The sequence below is a fragment of the Carassius carassius genome, chromosome 46 (genome assembly GCF_963082965.1).
Source record: "Carassius carassius chromosome 46, fCarCar2.1, whole genome shotgun sequence".
NCBI classification, from domain to species: domain Eukaryota; kingdom Metazoa; phylum Chordata; class Actinopteri; order Cypriniformes; family Cyprinidae; genus Carassius; species Carassius carassius.
Window position 1 is genome coordinate 11,202,950 of NC_081800.1, and position 17,703 is coordinate 11,220,652.

The window sequence follows — 17,703 nt, forward strand, 5'->3', positions numbered from 1 at the left end:
TTACAGCATTGTATGACATCGTTTCATATGATGCTCATTCCCTGTTTGAGAGTTTCTGCCCAATAAATGGATGACCTTAGCACACGTGTATTTCTGTTTACAAAGTCTGGTTCACTTGCAAAAAGGGCAGTGTAAAAGCAAACCGCACTAACCAAAAAAAATCAACACTGTATTTGGTCCGGACCAAAGCAAGTGAACTACTGGACATTCCTGATGTGAATACACCCTAAGTCGAGCGTACCTAATGCCATCTGCAGGACCAAACGCGCTCATTATTGGGTGTACATATAGTTTTATTTTCATCACCTGCAGACTCACAAGGACCTCATTAAAGGCACTTTACCACATTGCTGCTGCATGTTTGCCCTCTGGTCATTTGGTTTTGGTTACACCATGTCATCAAATCATGCAGAATTCACACATGCTCAAACGAACCACACTAACAGAGCAATAGCACCAGAGTTTGTTTTAACCGAACCAAACATGCCAAGTGCGAACGCACCCTTATTTGATGTATTATTGAAGCAAAATGCTTAAGAATTTAAGAATACTCACTGTGTTTCAAGCTCACAGAAGAGCGAAACTACTTTCAGTTTCTAGAGTTTTACTAAAACCAGCGCATTTAAACTCTGTTAATAAATGTCCATTAAAAATTGCAGTCCACCATCTGAAAGAGTATCATGCTGAGGTCAGTGCCCTAATTTTATCTGAAGAACCCTTGTAAGTGCCTGAGCAAGCCAGAATCAATAATCTGAGTCTAAGATGGAAATAATTGTTAGTGGATTTGATGGGAATAATGCTAAAGAATGTGTGTGTGTGTCGAGAAGTTAAAGCAGGTAAAGCATATTTTGCTCGTTTTGCTCTCCATTTCTATTGACTAATGTGGAACTGAGTCCAAATTAAATATTTCATATATCCCTCTTCATGCTGAACTTGGAACAAATAAATAATGCACTAAAACAGAAAACCAAATGTCACAGTTAAATTATCTGATCTTCACCGTGCCCTATCCTTGGCACAAAAATCTAATTTTATTGAAGAGCTGTTCAGCAGAAAGTGATATTTATATTGTCAAAATGATATTTCTATTGATTTATAAAGGTGGCACATGAAAATAAATGTCCCAAAGACACCCGTGTATATCCCCAAAGAGAAAATCAAAATGAATTTCATGTAAAATTATGTGTAAATGAGTGTGTTTTGTCATTTAAAAAATATACTAAATTATCTTGATCTGTAATGTGAGAAGGGTGCCACCATGTTTATTTACGCTGCAGTTCAGGAAGTTCTGTCAATTGGATTTACAGCACATGAATTCAAGTAATAAGTGGCCGAAGAAATGGGCGAAGAATAGAGTGAACTTTTAGTTACTTACACTATGTGTATCTGATATGAATAAAACACATCTGCAAATTATATTTGAATGGATTGTTACTGTTGCTTCTATAGAAATCTCTGTGTATTTTACAAGCTCCAAATGTTTTGTTTTACTAGTACTTATGAGCACTTAAACATCTGAAATCTAAAATAAATATTATGTGGTTTAAAACACTGCATACTTGTGATAATATGACAAGCGCAGTGCATTTCTCTCTCTGATTCGGTGCCAGATAAAGCACCAAAGCTCAGTTTTAATTTAGTTGCTATGTGACATCAATGAACATTCTAAATCCCATATATGGGACTGTACTCCTGGGGGTACGTAAATAGTGGGTCAAAGGGTTAAGTTAGACTATGGGTCAAAGGGTTAAGTTAGACTAGTCTTTCACGACTTCCAGTGAACTTTCCTCTAACTGAGCGGTTCTCAATTCCAGTCCTTGCAGCCCCTGCTCTGCACATTTTGTATGTTACGCTTATCACTTCAGACATTTGTTCTATTCCAACGTAAGTGTCCAACGTAAGTGTCCAGCGAAGTGGACATCACAGGATATCCAGTGTTGTGCCAGTTCATACTTAAAAAGAACTAGCTCAAAGTTCAGTTCACACAGATGATAATGAACTAGTTCATGTTCATAGTTCTTTTTTTTTTTTAAATGAACTAAGTTCACATATCTAAAAACGAACTAGTTCACGTTCATTTGTATCATTATAATATTTTAACAAATATGAAATGCGCTTTTTTTAATGGCTACAACATTATAGTATGCCTACATAGCCTACTCTCTATTTGTACAAATTTCTGCACATAAATTTAATTCTGAATTTTGCACACACAAGTTGAAAGGCATTTGTTCAAATCAAGTTCACGGATAATTGTGCCTGCATTTATTAGCCTAATTATGATACTAAAATCCTAACAAATAGGCTATGCTATGTACAAAAAAATCAGATGAGCCCATAATATGAACGGTTAAGCATTTTCCTCCCATAGAAAACCATTATAAGAACGCTCAATGTGGCTTAATGCAGATTAGAATGTCCCCTTATTATGTCGAAATAACGAGATATCGATACTAGGCTACTGTGTCCACCGTGGCCTCCTTTTTGATCAGCGGAAACCATTTTTGCTTGTTTGGGATCTGACAGTCCAGCGTATTTGAAAAAGTTAAGCAAACTTTCCTGTCTTTTTTACATTTTTCCCCTGCGTGAAACGATCGAGGCTAACAGCAATCTCAACTAGTACAACAAGCGCGCAAGTCATGTGTCACAAACATTGAACACTACACAAACAGTAATTTTTTTTTCATTTAGGCAATTAATTTTAGTGACACAGGAGGTGCCGGATCCAATGTAGGAGGTGACGGAACATGTTCCGGCTCAAATTAAGCCCTGGTAAAACCTGACTTTTCAAATGAGCGTGAACGTGAACTGCGCGTGCTGTTCATTCCTGCCAGAGTGAGCGCCGCTCTCGTTCACGTTCATTGTATGAAAAGTGATTCGTTCAGTTCAGCGTTCGGTGAAAATATGAACGCATTCAGTGAATGCGTTCAGTGAACGTCGTTCATTGAACGCGTTCATGCACAACACTGAGGATATCCCACCATGATTCCAGTTCGAAGCGAACTTATATGTTCCATTCAAAGTGCAGTGGTGTGTGAGAAGTTATTTTAATTTGTATTTATTTACAGAGGTATATGATGTCACACTTGTCCATGTGTGAGAACATAGCGCAGTGCAACTCTGTGAATAAATGTTCCAAAGTGAAGTAAACTTCAACAGATTTCCCCTGCTCAGGGAGTGGGGAGCAATGAACACTGTGTAGGGTCCATGTCAATCAGAACAGTTCATGCACAAAGCTCACTACTAACAAGCTGATTATCTGAAACAGTTGTTCAAATTCCAAACACCATGCCCTTTAGACTTATCATTCAACTTGGGGCTCGAGGACTGGAATTGGGAACCGCTGTTCTAACTGATTACAGCAATCTGTTTATATTATCCCATGCACTCTGTAGCTACTGAAATGCTTCTTGTTTTTTAAAGCATTGCTCCAGGTGAGGCTCAAACTCATAACCTCAGCACTACTCTGCTTCCTTACAAGTACCAGGCACTGACCAATTGCGCCACTGAAGCAACCGCATTAACAAACACCATGTTCTTTAGTTAGACTTATCATTCAAATTGTTCCATTAGTTTTCTTCTAACTGATCTAAGCAATCTGGGCCCGTATTATATAAAGATTCTAAGAATCCTCTCAGAAAACTCTTAATTTAGCTTAAAAACTTTTACGTAGGAGTCTTAGCTTAAGAGCGATTCGAGATCTGAGAGCAACTCTGAATAAGGAAAAGACAAAAACTTTCATCTTAGTGAGGAGGCGGGGTTGACTCCGTTGCTTTGTATGACACAATCTTTTGAAGACTGTGATTGGTTGGTTGTCAAAGAAGGAAAAAAAAAGTGATTTTAAGTATAGACGGTTTCAACGACAACAACATAAACAAACGTTACTGCACATGCGCGCTTTTGTGGACCTAACTTAACCTCCGGTAGACTTCCAAATAGAATCAATAACAACAGCCAAGTCCCTCTAGAGTAGATATTTTTTGATAACAAACAAAATATGTTTGCCGCGTGAATCAGGCGGACTTAATGAAAATGCAAATTAATTCTATGCCAGCAGGAGATGTTTTAAAGCATAGACATAAAGCGCGAGAAATAGAGGTTTCCCCAGTAACAGCTGTAAACAAAGCAGAGCTGGTACGCTCACATGCTGCTTTATCAGGCACATGCAAGTCTTCCTTCAGAAATACAGCGATATAAAAACACCTGTGCCTCGTTTTGATATTTAAACATATAAATGTAAGGAATTATTATTATTAAACATGCAGTACGAAATGTTACTCATGTTTATTCAACGAAGCCTTTTTGAAAATCGATCAGTTTTAAAATTGTGGCGAGTCTCCAAAAATAAATAAATGTATGGGAAACACATCCCGCAGCACAACCACCTGACCCCAACTTCAGTCTACTCATCACCTTGACTTTAACTGTGTTTGTAAAAGGCACTGCAGCCAGACCAATATACACAACACAGACCGGAAGTTAACTTAGGCCCAGGCACGTGCGCCCGATGAAACCGTCTATAGGGTCTATTCTAATTCTCACTTTGAATTTACATGCTTAATTTTTCCTATTTGACCGTTCTCTCTCACACACACACACACACACACACACACACACACACACACACACACACACACACACTATATGTGTGTATATAAATCCTTTTTTTATTTACCATGCTTTTAATGTCCTATAAGGTATTTGATTGGCTTAGAATGATAAAAATTGTTCCACTCTTTCCAATTACAGTTATTGCTGTCCTATTTAAGTGGCAGTTTGAATGTTGGTTTTAATGTATCAAGCATGGTATCAAAAGAAGGGCGAGAAAACCAAACTGGACAGAGGAACAGTGTTTACTTTTAGCCCAGTTAGTGGATGAACACAAGGCCATTCTTAAAAGAAAATTTGGGCCGGGTGTCACAGCAAGGGACAAGAAGCAGACATGGGAGCGTATAGCACAAACTATTAACGGTTCATTCCCCCTGCTTGTGCGCACCTATAAGCCTGCTATATTCATAAATGCAGTTTTTTGTGCCTGCAAGGTGGGAATGTCCAGTGGAAACGAAATGAACTGCGACACAATAAGATGTTCTGAAAGTGCTGTAATTGTTTGTATGATCACTCTGCTTACAGAAGGTTGTGACAGACCCAAATCATCACTATTGCATTGTTGCATTTCCCAGTTACCAAATATTGTAATGTAGTGATTACTTTATTTTCTGGCGCTATGGCATTTCTGCGCTGTGTCTGAGATGTTAGCACATCTCTAATAAGACCAGTCACAAACATGATCCCTGCAAGATCTAATCTATAGCGTCTTATTAACTCAATGTCATCCATTGTTTTTGCATTAAGATTCTTTATGAAAACGGGCCCTGGGGCCTGTTGCACAAAACTAGGATAAGGGATTAAGTCAGGATATCTTGGTGATCCTGGCTCAATTGATCCGTAATCCGGTTGCACTAAAGCTGGATAGGGGGCAGGAGGATATGTTATGGTATAAATTACCATGGAGATTTATTCTGTGGAGCTAGCCTGCTCCAGACCAGGCTAAATTCCAGGATCTATTTAATCTCATCCTTAATGTCAGTCAGCAGTCACCACAAATGGAAACCAATAGTTATTTCACTGCTCACTATACATTGTTATCACATATAACTAGACCCACTGTCATTATTTAAACGTTTGTGATCATTAATTTCAATCATTTTGGATAAATAATGATTTTTAGATGATGTTGCTCTCATTAGATAATTTACAGTTTCCCATAGACTATAAGGCTATATATAAAATGATAGAATATTAGGGCCACAGAGGGAAAAAAAAGACAAGTCATAATATTGTAACCAGTTGTTTTAAAGGAGGACAGTTGTTAAAATGACAGATGTGGGGCATTTCGTGAAATTGTACTTCAGTATGGTTTCATAAACAAAGACATGCTGATGTGCCAGAATATTAAGTATCTCATTGTCATAAGTATCAAAACTGTAAAAAGAATATGTAGCTTTTCTGCAGAAAGAACCAGCCTCATAAATTTATGACTATCCTTTTTCCTCAGTGTGGCCCTAGTAAAACAAAGCAGGTAAACCATCAGCTCCTTTCGAAACTGAAGTCACAGTGACTCTACAAGATGGAAAGCACAGAATCAAAGCATATTATACAAAATGATACATACACATTCAAAGGTCTGTATATAACACACCCTGCATGTCTGCACACTAAAATAAATGCAGGACAAATCCATACACATCAACTGAACAGACAAATGAATGGATGCAGTAGCCTCCCTGCAGCCTTGTATTACACACAGTATACCGCACAAACATCATAAGAGGCCAAATTCGTAACAAAACGAACCCAAAAAAACCCAAATTCCTCTGCCACCGCAGGACATATTTAACCAAAATTGAAAGCACACATACTAACTAAAATAATTCAACACATATTGGTCCCTCAGCAGCCGACCACTGTCGTCATCAGGGAAGATTGCCGGATTGTCCCAGTCCATGGCTGGTGGCACTCTGGGGGCCCTCTCCTTCCTCAGGCAGGCCACATTGTGGAGGACAGCACAAGCCACAGTAATATCACATGCCCTAACAGGGCTGACCCTTAATTTGTGAAGGCAGTGAAAGCGTGCTTTCAGGAGGCCAAAGGTCATTTCAACTCTGGCCCTGGTCCTGGCATGGGCATGGTTGTAGGCCTGCTGTGCTTCCTGGGGGTCTGTGAAAGGTGTCAGGAGAAAAGGCTGGCAGCCATACCCCCTGTCTCCCAGCAACACACCAGAGAATTCACCTGTCAACACAAAATCTCATCATTACTACCTCATAAACACAGTGATATTCTTGACACAGCCATGATGGTTATAAATAGGGGTTGTGTGGCTTACCTTGTGATAGGCACTGATAGATTTCAGAGGCCCGAAAGATTCTGGAGTCATGGACTGAGCCAGGCCATTTTGCCACAACATTGCTGATCACACAGTCAGCATTGCAGACCATCTGAAATCATAAGATGAGGAATATTACACCAATCAATGCACATCACTGGCAATGCAGAGTGTTCGTCAATGGACAATATCAAAAAGTTATGTTCACCTGAACATTAATGCTGTGAAAGGATTTCCTATTCACAAAATCGGCCCCATGGGCACCTGAGGGGGCTTTTATCCTTATGTGTGTGCAGTCCACCGCACCAATGACATTGGGGAAACCTGTCACACAAAGTAATGAGTATCCTACTATGTGTTAACAGTTGTCCTGTAATTTGTAGATCCTCTTACCTGCAATCCTATAGAACTCCTCTTTGATGTCACAGAGTCTTCTGTGGCCAGGGAAGGAGATGAAGAAATCTGCTAATGCTTTGATAGCCAGACACACACTCCTTATTGTGCGGCAAATTGTGGCCTTGTTCAGCTGTTCTGCATCCCCCACAGTACAGGAAGGCTCCACTAGCAAAAAAGCGCAAGGCCACACAAACCATTTGCTCCACACTCAGTGCATGGCTCCGTGCAGTGCGGTGCTTAATCCTGGGACCCAGTAGTCTGCATAGATACCTGATGCCATCTGCAGAAAACCTGTATCTTTCATATAGATGGTCATCAGGGAAGGCCAGTGGGTCCAACCGGTCCCTGAAGACCCTTTCTCGCCTGAAGGCTCTCCTCAGCACAAGTGCTTCTTCATCCACCACATCTCGCAAGAATGGGCATGCCATTGTCAGAGCAGAAAGGAACACACAATTTTGGGCCTTCATATAGGCTAGTGGCCACACCTGGTGCTTGGGGGTGGGCAAAAGAGGCCGGTGCCTTATAACGATGACTTGGTTGTACTGATTGCTGGGAAAATAAAAAAAACCTTAGAAAGATGCCACCGTCCTGTGTGCTCACAATAAGAGCTCATATGTCATGGCTCACTTGACTTTACGAGAATTTACCTAATTTTTATTTTGAGCTGTGTCATCTTCTTGGAGCTGGGGGAGGAAAGAAAAATAATGATTAATACATTTGTGTTACAGTTAGCATACAGTGTACATTGAAGGCATATCTCACCTCCCTCTCAAGTTTTTTTATTTCAAGGTCCAGTTTCCTAATTGTCCTGTTTTTTATTTCGGACTCCAGTGCAAGATTTTCCATCTTTTTCTTCTTGTACTGAATGTCTATGTCTGCCAGTTCTATTTGGCGCCGGAGGTGGTTGCCATACTTCTTTCTGATAGCTTGTGAGCTCTGTGAACACAATACAATTAGCGCAGCTGGAATTTGGCAGGATGTGGTGTCCTTTTATTAATACGCACTATGTTGCCAGGCTGGTTTTCCCACTGTATAGCATCTGGGTCCTGTAAAAGAAATTAGATTTTTTGATTTTGATGAGGACTCCTCACCATTGTAGAGTAAATAGTACTTTCACAGTCTTAACATGATACCTCATGCCTTCTGGAATCCAGAGAGATGGTCTCCTCCTCATCATCGTCTCCATCATGTGCTGTTGCTGCTGCACTGGGGCTTTCACCCTATCACATTTAATATTGAAGCTAGTAGACAAGACATGCCAGGCCTACAGTATGCCTTTGATGGAGTACTCACTGGATCAGCATCGTCTGGTGCTTGTGCTGGTGGCTCTAACAGGAACACAGTGCTGCCAGACACTGCAAGGCAATAGGTAAACCAAAGTCAGACAGTCCAAATTGATTCAATATGAATGTGGTTGTATCCCAAAAAAATAAAAAAAATCTGTCAATATAATAAGAAAAATTCTCTTGAAATAAGTTAACTTTCATAATTACAGTACAACTGCGTTTTTGGAGATGTGAATTAAATATTTGAATTGTAATTGTGATGTTTCAGCGGAGCGGTGAGTGTGTAATTGTGCACTACTTACGCATTCAGGCAGTCTGCAATACTTTGCCACGCTTTTTCTCTTTGCTTTATCACTGTGGCGGTGTTGCCTTTCTTCTTAATTATATCTTTCACCTCCTCGTATGCCTCCATGAGGATTTGTGCTTCCGACGGGGAAGCGGCTCTAGTTGCCATGGTAAATCAGTTAATCTGTGATCTGTGGTGGGGTCTATTTGAGTGAGCCGTGAGCGCGCACCTATCCAGGATTGGTTTCACCTGGCTTAATGAATCCGTGTCTGCTCATCCTGGCTTGGTCTTTGTGCAACCAATTAAGCCTGGACGCACATGTTTTGGCTTCATTGAGCTCAGCTGAGTCATTTATCCCGGATGTCTTAATTCTACTTTTGTGCAACAGGCCTCTGGTTTCCAACAGATAGTTTTTATTATCCCATGCACTCTGTAGCTACTGAAATGCTTCTTGCTTTCTAAAACTTTGCTCCAGGTGAGGCTCGAACTCACAACCTCGGCATTGCTCTGCTACGTACTGTCTTATAAGTACTGCGCACTAACCGATTGCGCCACTGGAGCTATTAAATCTTGAAAAAATTCCAAACACCATCGTCTTTAGTTAGATCTATCATTCAAGTTGTTCCATGAATTTTTTCTTATTACAGCAGTGATCCTCAAATCTGGCTCGGGAGATCCACTTTCCTGCAGAGTTTAGCTCCAACCCTAATCAAACAAAACTACCTGTGATTTTCTATTGATCCTGAAGACATTGATTAGCAATTCAGATGTCTTTGATTAGGGTTATGGCTAAACACAGCAGGAAAGTTGATCTCGCCAGCTGAATTTGAGGATCACTGGATTACAGCAATCTTGTATACAACAGATCTTTTATATTATCCAATGAACTTTGAGCCTACTGAAATGCTTCATGCTTGTCTCTTGACACACCGCGGCCACGATAACACTGTATGACACATGGATCGCACGAAGCTCACTACTAACAAGCTGATTATCTGAAACAGTTGTGTTAATAAATAGAGACATGCAAAACACACAAAGATGGGGGGCTCGCGGACTGGAATTGGGAACCGCTGTTCTAACTGATTACAGCAATCTGTTTATATTATCCCATGTAGCTATTTGCTTTCTAAAGCCTTGCTCCAGGTGAGGCTCAAACTCATAACCTCAGCACTGTTCTGCTATTTTACAAGTACCAGGCACTGACTGATTGCGCCACAACCGCATTAACAACACCGTGTTCTTTAGTTAGACTTATCATTCAAGTTGTTCCATTAGTTTTCTTCTAACTGATCTAAGCAATCTGGTTTCCAACAGATCTTTTTTACAGTTTTTCTCGATTGTTTACACACATTTTCTGAAAGCATGCCTCATATTCTCAAAACTCTACACACAAATCCAAAAACACACACAATGGGCAAAACCCCTCAATGCTCCTGCAAAAAGAAACTTTACATTCAAAACAATGTTATTTCTTCTCAAAATGGTATTTTGTTTTCAAATGACACACACAAACCATCATATGAATAGACATTTATAAGAACCATTTGAACACTGATGTGCTCAGTGTAAAACACTATGATGAATGGAAAACACTTATTCTCCATTCATCATAATCAGTGTTACACTTACTACAGACAGTACATACATAAGTGTGTTGTAAAATATTTGAGAATATTGTTTTTACAGAACACACAAATACACGGTAACGAATATATTTAATTTTTCCCACAAAAACAATGTACACAGTGTACATCCCAACCAACACAAAGTAGGACATACAGTGGTCTACATACAAAACAACAGAACAATTTACTGTATTCAGTTACAGTAATACTGTAAAAAAAAAAACACTATGCTGCATCCTCTCTTCTGTTGCGGTCTGGCCACAGCACCTCATCCACATCACAAGCAATGTTTTCCCTGGCCAAGCATGGCGATTCCAGCCATGAAAAGCATCAGCTGCTATATCTTCACATGCGTCCTCCATAGCTTGGAGAAGAGGTATACGCGTTTGAGGATTTCGGTCATACACTTTCCATCTCCAGGCAGAAAAAAATTCCTCAATAGGATTGAGGAATGGAGAATATGGAGGGAGATAAACAACTAAAATGCGTGGGTGGGCAGTGAACCAGTTACGAACCAGAGCAGCCCTGTGGAAACTTACGTTGTCCCAAATGACAACGTACCTGAGCTGCTCTGGGCCATCTACCTGATCTGGTGGAATGAGTGTGTTGTGTAGGGTGTCCAGGAATGTGATCAGATGGGCGGTGTTGTAGGGGCCAAGGGTAGCATGGTGATGGATGACGCCGTGATGGGTAATCGCTGCACACATTGTGATGTTCCCTCCGCGCTGGCCAGGGACTTCAACAATGGCACGCTGGCCGATTATATTCCATCCCCTCTATCGTCTTTTTGTGAGGTTGAACCCAACCTCATCAATGAAGATGAACTGGTGCTCCACTGCAGCCACCTCTAGCTCAAGGACTCTCTGAAACACACATGACAATATCAGAAATAGACATGGAGTGGTCACTATTGTGAAGCTCAATCATTATGATTACAATATTGAAATATGTATAATTTACAGCAATGTATACAGTGTTGAGAGTATGCATCAATTGTGGGACTCACTTGCACATAGTTATGTCGCAATTCTTTGACTCTTTCTGAATTGCGTTCAAATGGCACCCTGTAGACCTGCTTCATCCTGAGATGATTTCTGCGCAAGACACGGTCCAGTGTTGATAAGCTTACCCTATCAATATTTTGAAATATGTCATTGTTTTCTATTATCTTTCTTTGTATTTGCCGTAATGTTATGGCATTGTTTTCTAGGACCATGTTAATGATTTGAGTTTCCTGTTCAGGAGACAGAACACGTTCCCGACCGCCTTGTGTTGGTAATCTTTCAGTTCTGCCAAACAAAAACATAGTAAAATAGTGTAAATACAAAGTAGGTATACATTTCCTATATACATGAAGCATACTTTACAGCATTTTTACAGTCCTACAGAACAGTCCACAGGCAATACTGTACTACTGTACTCATTGAATACTGTATTTATATGTAGTACTGCAATTTTCTAGTGAGAGTAGATTTCTTACCTATTCTCATTTCGGAAAGTCCGGATGATGGATGCCACAGTGTACCTGCTCAAATTTGGCTGTACTCTTTGCCCAGCCTCCCTTATTGTTAGACCATGGTTGACCACATGATCAACTAAAGTGTCTTGGATCTCATCAGAGATTATGTTCCTTGGCCTTCCTCGTCCTCGTATTCGTCCCCGTCCCCGTCCTCATCCCCGTCCTCCTCCTCCTCCTCCTCCTCCTCCTCCTCCTCCTCCTACTCCTCCTCCTCCTCCTCCTCCTCCTCCTACTCCTCCTCCTCCTCCTCCTACTCTCACTTCTCTGGCTCTGCCTCTGTTTCCAATGTTGGCATCCATTGTTCCATTGAAGAGCTCACCTGTTGCCCTTTTATGCTAAAGCTCTGATTGCTAATTGTAAAACTGTGTGACGGGTGTTTGCCCATGTGATGAGTCAGTGTGCATATCTGAATGGCAGTGTGTTCCTTGTAAAAACAATAAATTTTCCGCATGAATATTGTGCCTAAAGCAGAGAATTGTGTGTAGTGGCATTGCTCTGCTACGTACTGTCTTATAAGTACCGCGCGCTAACCGATTGCGCCACTGGAGCTATTAAATCTTGAAAAAATTCCAAACACCATCGTCTTTAGTTAGATCTATCATTCAAGTTGTTCCATGAATTTTTTCTGATTACAGCAGTGATCCTCAAATCTGGCTCGGGAGATCCACTTTCCTGCAGAGTTTAGCTCCAACCCTATTCAAACAAAACTACCTGTGATTTTCTATTGATCCTGAAGACATTGATTAGCAAATTCAGATGTCTTTGATTAGGGTTAGAGCTAAACACTGCAGGAAAGTTGATCTCGCCAGCTGAATTTGAGGATCACTGGATTACAGCAATCTTGTATACAACAGATCTTTTATATTATCCATTGATCCTCAAATCTGGCTCGGGAGATCCACTTTCCTGCAGAGTTTAGCTCCAACCCTAATCAAACAAAACTACCTGTGATTTTCTATTGATCCTGAAGACATTGATTAGCAAATTCAGATGTGTTTGATTATGGTTAAAGCTAAACACTGCAGGAAAGTTGATCTCGCCAGCTGAATTTGAGGATCACTGGATTACAGCAATCTTGTATACAACAGATGTTTTATATTATCCAATGAACTTTGAGCCTACTGAAATGCTTCATGCTTGTCTCTTGACACACCGCAGCAACGATAACACTGTATGACACATGGATCACATGAAATTCATGCACGAAGCACACTACTAACAAGCTGATTATCTGAAACAGTTGTGTTAATAAATAGAGACATGCAAAACACACAAAGATGGGGGGCTCGCGGACTGGAATTGGGAACCGCTGTTCTAACTGATTACAGCAATCTGTTTATATTATCCCATGTAGCTACTTGCTTTCTAAAGCCTTGCTCCAGGTGAGGCTCAAACTCATAACCTCAGCACTGTTCTGCTGTTTTACAAGTACCAGGCACTGACTGATTGCGCCACAACCGCATTAACAACACCGTGTTCTTTAGTTAGACTTATCATTCAAGTTGTTCCATTAGTTTTCTTCTAGCTGATCTAAGCAATCTGGTTTCCAACAGATCTTTTTTATTATCCCCTGTACTCTCAATAGCTACTGAAATGCTTCTTGCTTTCTAAAATTTTGTTCAAGGTGAGGCTCGAACTCACAACCTCGGCATTGCTCTGCTATGTACTGTCTTATAAGTACCACGCGTTAACCAATTGCGCCCTAACCAATTGCGCCACTGGAGCTATTAAATCTTGAAAAAATTCCAAACACCATCGTCTTTAGTTAGATCTATCATTCAAGTTGTTCCATGAATTTTTTTCTGATTACAGCAGTGATCCTCAAATCTGGCTCGGGAGATCCACTTTCCTGCAGAGTTTAGCTCCAACCCTAATCAAACAAAACTACCTGTGATATTCTATTGATCCTGAAGACATTGATTAGCAAATTCAGATGTGTTTGATTAGGGTTAGAGCTAAACACTGCAGGAAAGTTGATCTTGCCAGCTGAATTTGAGGATCACTGGATTACAGCAATCTTGTATACAACAGATCTTTTATATTATCCAATGAACTTTGAGCCTACTGAAATGCTTCATGCTTGTCTCTTGACACACCGTGGCCACGATAACACTGTATGACACATGGATCGCGTGAGGTTCATGCACGAAGCACACTACTAACAAGCTGATTATCTGAAACAGTTGTGTTAATAAATAGAGACATGCAAAACACACAAAGATGGGGGGCTCGCGGACTGGAATTGGGAACCGCTGTTCTAACTGATTACAGCAATCGGTTTGTATTATCCCATGTAGCTACTTGCTTTCTAAAGCCTTGCTCCAGGTGAGGCTCAAACTCATAACCTCAGCACTGTTCTGCAAGTACCAAGCACTGACTGATTGCGCCACAACCGCATTAACAACACCATGTTCTTTAGTTAGACTTATCATTCAAGTTGTTCCATTAGTTTTTTCTTCTAACTGATCTAAGCAATCTGGTTTCCAACAGATCTTTTTTATTATCCCCTGTACTCTCATTAGCTACTGAAATGCTTCTTGCTTTCTAAAATTTTGTTCCAGGTGAGGCTCGAACTCACAACCTCGGCATTGCTCTGCTATGTACTGTCTTATAAGTACCGCGCACTAACCGATTGCGCCACTGGAGCTAATAAATCTTGAAAAAATTCCAAACACCATCGTCTTTAGTTAGATCTATCATTAAAGTTGTTCCATGAATTTTTTCTGATTACAGCAGTGATCCTCAAATCTGGCTCGGGAGATCCACTTTCCTGCAGAGTTTAGCTCCAACCCTAATCAAACAAAACTACCTGTGATTTTCTATTGATCCTGAAGACATTGATTAGCAAATTCAGATGTGTTTGATTAGGGTTAGAGCTAAACACTGCAGGAAAGTTGATCTTGCCAGCTGAATTTGAGGATCACTGGATTACAGCAATCTTGTATACAACAGATGTTTTATATTATCCAATGAACTTTGAGCCTACTGAAATGCTTCATGCTTGTCTCTTGACACACCGCGGCAACGATAACACTGTATGACACATGGATCACATGAAATTCATGCACGAAGCACACTACTAACAAGCTGATTATCTGAAACAGTTGTGTTAATAAATTGAGACATGCAAAACACACAAAGATGGGGGGCTTGCGGACTGGAATTGGGAACCGCTGTTCTAACTGATTACAGCAATCTGTTTATATTATGCCATGTAGCTACTTGCTTTCTAAAGGCTTGCGTCAAACTCATAACCTCAGCACTGCTCTGCTGTTTTACAAGAACCAGGCACTGACTGATTGCGCCACAACCGCATTAACAACACCGTGTTCTTTAGTTAGACTTATCATTCAAGTTGTTCCATTAGTTTTCTTCTAACTGATCTAAGCAATCTGGTTTCCAACAGATCTTTTTTATTATCCCCTGTACTCTCATTAGCTACTGAAATGCTTCTTGCTTTCTAAAATTTTGTTCCAGGTGAGGCTCGAACTCACAACCTCGGCATTGCTCTGCTATGTACTGTCTTATAAGTACCGCGCGCTAACCGATTGCGCCACTGGAGCTATTAGATCTTTAAAAAATTCCAAACACCATCGTCTTTAGTTAGATCTATCATTCAAGTTGTTCCATGAATTTTTTTCTGATTACAGCAGTGATCCTCAAATCTGGCTCGGGAGATCCACTTTCCTGCAGAGTTTAGCTCCAACCCTAATCAAACAAAACTACCTGTGATTTTCTATTGATCCTGAAGACATTGATTAGCAAATTCAGATGTGTTTGATTAGGGTTAGAGCTAAACACTGCAGGAAAGTTGGTCTTGCCAGCTGAATTTGAGGATCACTGGATTACAGCAATCTTGTATACAACAGATGTTTTATATTATCCAATGAACTTTGAGCCTACTGAAATGCTTCATGCTTGTCACTTGACACACTGCGGCAACGATAACACTGTATGACACATGGATCATATGAAATTCATGCACGAAGCACACTACTAACAAGCTGATTATCTGAAACAGTTGTGTTAATAAAGAGAGACATGCAAAACACACAAAGATGGGGGGCTCGGGGACTGGAATTGGGAACCGCTGTTCTAACTGATTACAGCAATCTGTTTATATTATCCCATGTAGCTATTTGCTTTCTAAAGCCTTGCTCCAGGCGAGGGCTCAAACTCATAACCTCAGCACTGCTCTGCTGTTTTACAAGTACCAGGCAATGACTGATTGCGCCACAACCGCATTAACAACATGTTCTTTAGTTAGACTTATCATTCACGTTGTTCCATTAGTTTTCTTCTAACTGATCTAAGCAATCTGGTTTCCAACAGATCTTTTTTATTATCCCCTGTACTCTCATTAGCTACTGAAATGCTTCTTGCTTTCTAAAATTTTGTTCCAGGTGAGGCTCGAACTCACAACCTCGGCATTGCTCTGCTATGTACTGTCTTATAAGTACCACGCGCTAACCGATTGCGCCACTGGAGCTATTAAATCTTGAAAAAATTCCAAACACCATCGTCTTTAGTTAGATCTATCATTCAAGTTGTTCCATGAATTTTTTCTGATTACAGCAGTGATCCTCAAATCTGGCTCGGGAGATCCACTTTCCTGCAGAGTTTAGCTCCAACCCTAATCAAACAAAACTACCTGTGATTTTCTATTGATCCTGAAGACATTGATTAGCAAACTCAGATGTGTTTGATTAGGGTTAGAGCTAAACACTGCAGGAAAGTTGATCTTGCCAGCTGAATTTGAGCATCACTGGATTACAGCAATCTTGTATACAACAGATGTTTTATATTATCCAATGAACTTTGAGCCTACTGAAATGCTTCATGCTTGTCTCTTGACACACCGCGGCAACGATAACACTGTATGACACATGGATCACATGAAATTCATGCACGAAGCACACTACTAACAAGCTGATTATCTGAAACAGTTGTGTTAATAAATAGAGACATGCAAAACACACAAAGATGGGGGGCTCGCGGACTGGAATTGGGAACCGCTGTTCTAACTGATTACAGCAATCTGTTTATATTATCCCATATAGCTACTTGCTTTCTAAAGGCTTGCTCCAGGTGAGGCTCAAACTCATAACCTCAGCACTGCTCTGCTGTTTTACAAGTACCAGGCACTGACTGATTGCGCCACAACCGCATTAACAACACCGTGTTCTTTAGTTAGACTTATCATTCAAGTTGTTCCATTAGTTTTCTTCTAACTGATCTAAGCAATCTGGTTTCCAACAGATCTTTTTTTATTATCCCCTGTACTCTCATTAGCTACTGAAATGCTTCTTGCTTTCTAAAATTTTGTTCCAGGTGAGGCTCGAACTCACAACCTCGGCATTGCTCTGCTATGTACTGTCTTATAAGTACCGCGCGCTAACCGATTGCGCAACTGGAGCTATTAAATCTTGAAAAAATTCCAAACACCATCGTCTTTAGTTAGATCTATCATTCAAGTTGTTCCATGAATTTTTTCTGATTACAGCAGTGATCCTCAAATCTGGCTCAGGAGATCCACTTTCCTGCAGAGTTTAGCTCCAACCCTAATCAAACAAAACTACCTGTGATTTTTCATTGATCCTGAAGACATTGATTAGCAAATTCAGATGTGTTTGATTAGGGTTAGAGCTAAACACTGCAGGAAAGTTGATCTTGCCAGCTGAATTTGAGGATCACTGGATTAC

At 40.4% G+C, this 17,703-nt stretch overlaps 1 protein-coding gene, 1 long non-coding RNA gene and 5 other non-coding genes across 7 annotated transcripts; all 7 read right to left on the bottom strand.

Annotated features, from left to right (window-relative positions):
• Window positions 1-6,077: 6,077 nt before the first annotated feature.
• On the bottom strand, window positions 6,078-7,160 carry LOC132129617 (putative nuclease HARBI1). Its single transcript, XM_059541257.1, has 3 exons — window positions 7,095-7,160; window positions 6,887-6,998; window positions 6,078-6,792 (listed from the first exon to the last, which is right to left on the bottom strand). Exons 2-3 carry the CDS (start codon window positions 6,996-6,998, stop codon window positions 6,422-6,424), a joined length of 483 nt encoding a protein of 160 aa, XP_059397240.1. The 5' UTR covers window positions 7,095-7,160; the 3' UTR covers window positions 6,078-6,421.
• Window positions 7,161-7,438: 278 nt separating this feature from the next.
• Window positions 7,439-8,648, bottom strand: LOC132129618 (uncharacterized). Its single transcript, XR_009428546.1, has 5 exons — window positions 8,576-8,648; window positions 8,416-8,502; window positions 8,045-8,328; window positions 7,930-7,965; window positions 7,439-7,831 (listed from the first exon to the last, which is right to left on the bottom strand). It is a non-coding gene; the product is annotated as an uncharacterized LOC132129618 (long non-coding RNA).
• Window positions 8,649-9,321: 673 nt separating this feature from the next.
• trnai-uau (transfer RNA isoleucine (anticodon UAU)) lies at window positions 9,322-9,415 on the bottom strand. The gene is made up of 2 exons: window positions 9,378-9,415; window positions 9,322-9,357 (listed from the first exon to the last, which is right to left on the bottom strand). It is a non-coding gene; the product is annotated as a tRNA-Ile (tRNA).
• A 5,139-nt stretch (window positions 9,416-14,554) lies between these two features.
• On the bottom strand, window positions 14,555-14,648 carry trnai-uau (transfer RNA isoleucine (anticodon UAU)). Its single transcript has 2 exons — window positions 14,611-14,648; window positions 14,555-14,590 (listed from the first exon to the last, which is right to left on the bottom strand). It is a non-coding gene; the product is annotated as a tRNA-Ile (tRNA).
• Window positions 14,649-15,470: 822 nt separating this feature from the next.
• trnai-uau (transfer RNA isoleucine (anticodon UAU)) lies at window positions 15,471-15,564 on the bottom strand. Its single transcript has 2 exons — window positions 15,527-15,564; window positions 15,471-15,506 (listed from the first exon to the last, which is right to left on the bottom strand). It is a non-coding gene; the product is annotated as a tRNA-Ile (tRNA).
• Window positions 15,565-16,396: 832 nt separating this feature from the next.
• On the bottom strand, window positions 16,397-16,490 carry trnai-uau (transfer RNA isoleucine (anticodon UAU)). Its single transcript has 2 exons — window positions 16,453-16,490; window positions 16,397-16,432 (listed from the first exon to the last, which is right to left on the bottom strand). It is a non-coding gene; the product is annotated as a tRNA-Ile (tRNA).
• Window positions 16,491-17,324: 834 nt separating this feature from the next.
• On the bottom strand, window positions 17,325-17,418 carry trnai-uau (transfer RNA isoleucine (anticodon UAU)). Its single transcript has 2 exons — window positions 17,381-17,418; window positions 17,325-17,360 (listed from the first exon to the last, which is right to left on the bottom strand). It is a non-coding gene; the product is annotated as a tRNA-Ile (tRNA).
• Window positions 17,419-17,703: the final 285 nt, after the last annotated feature.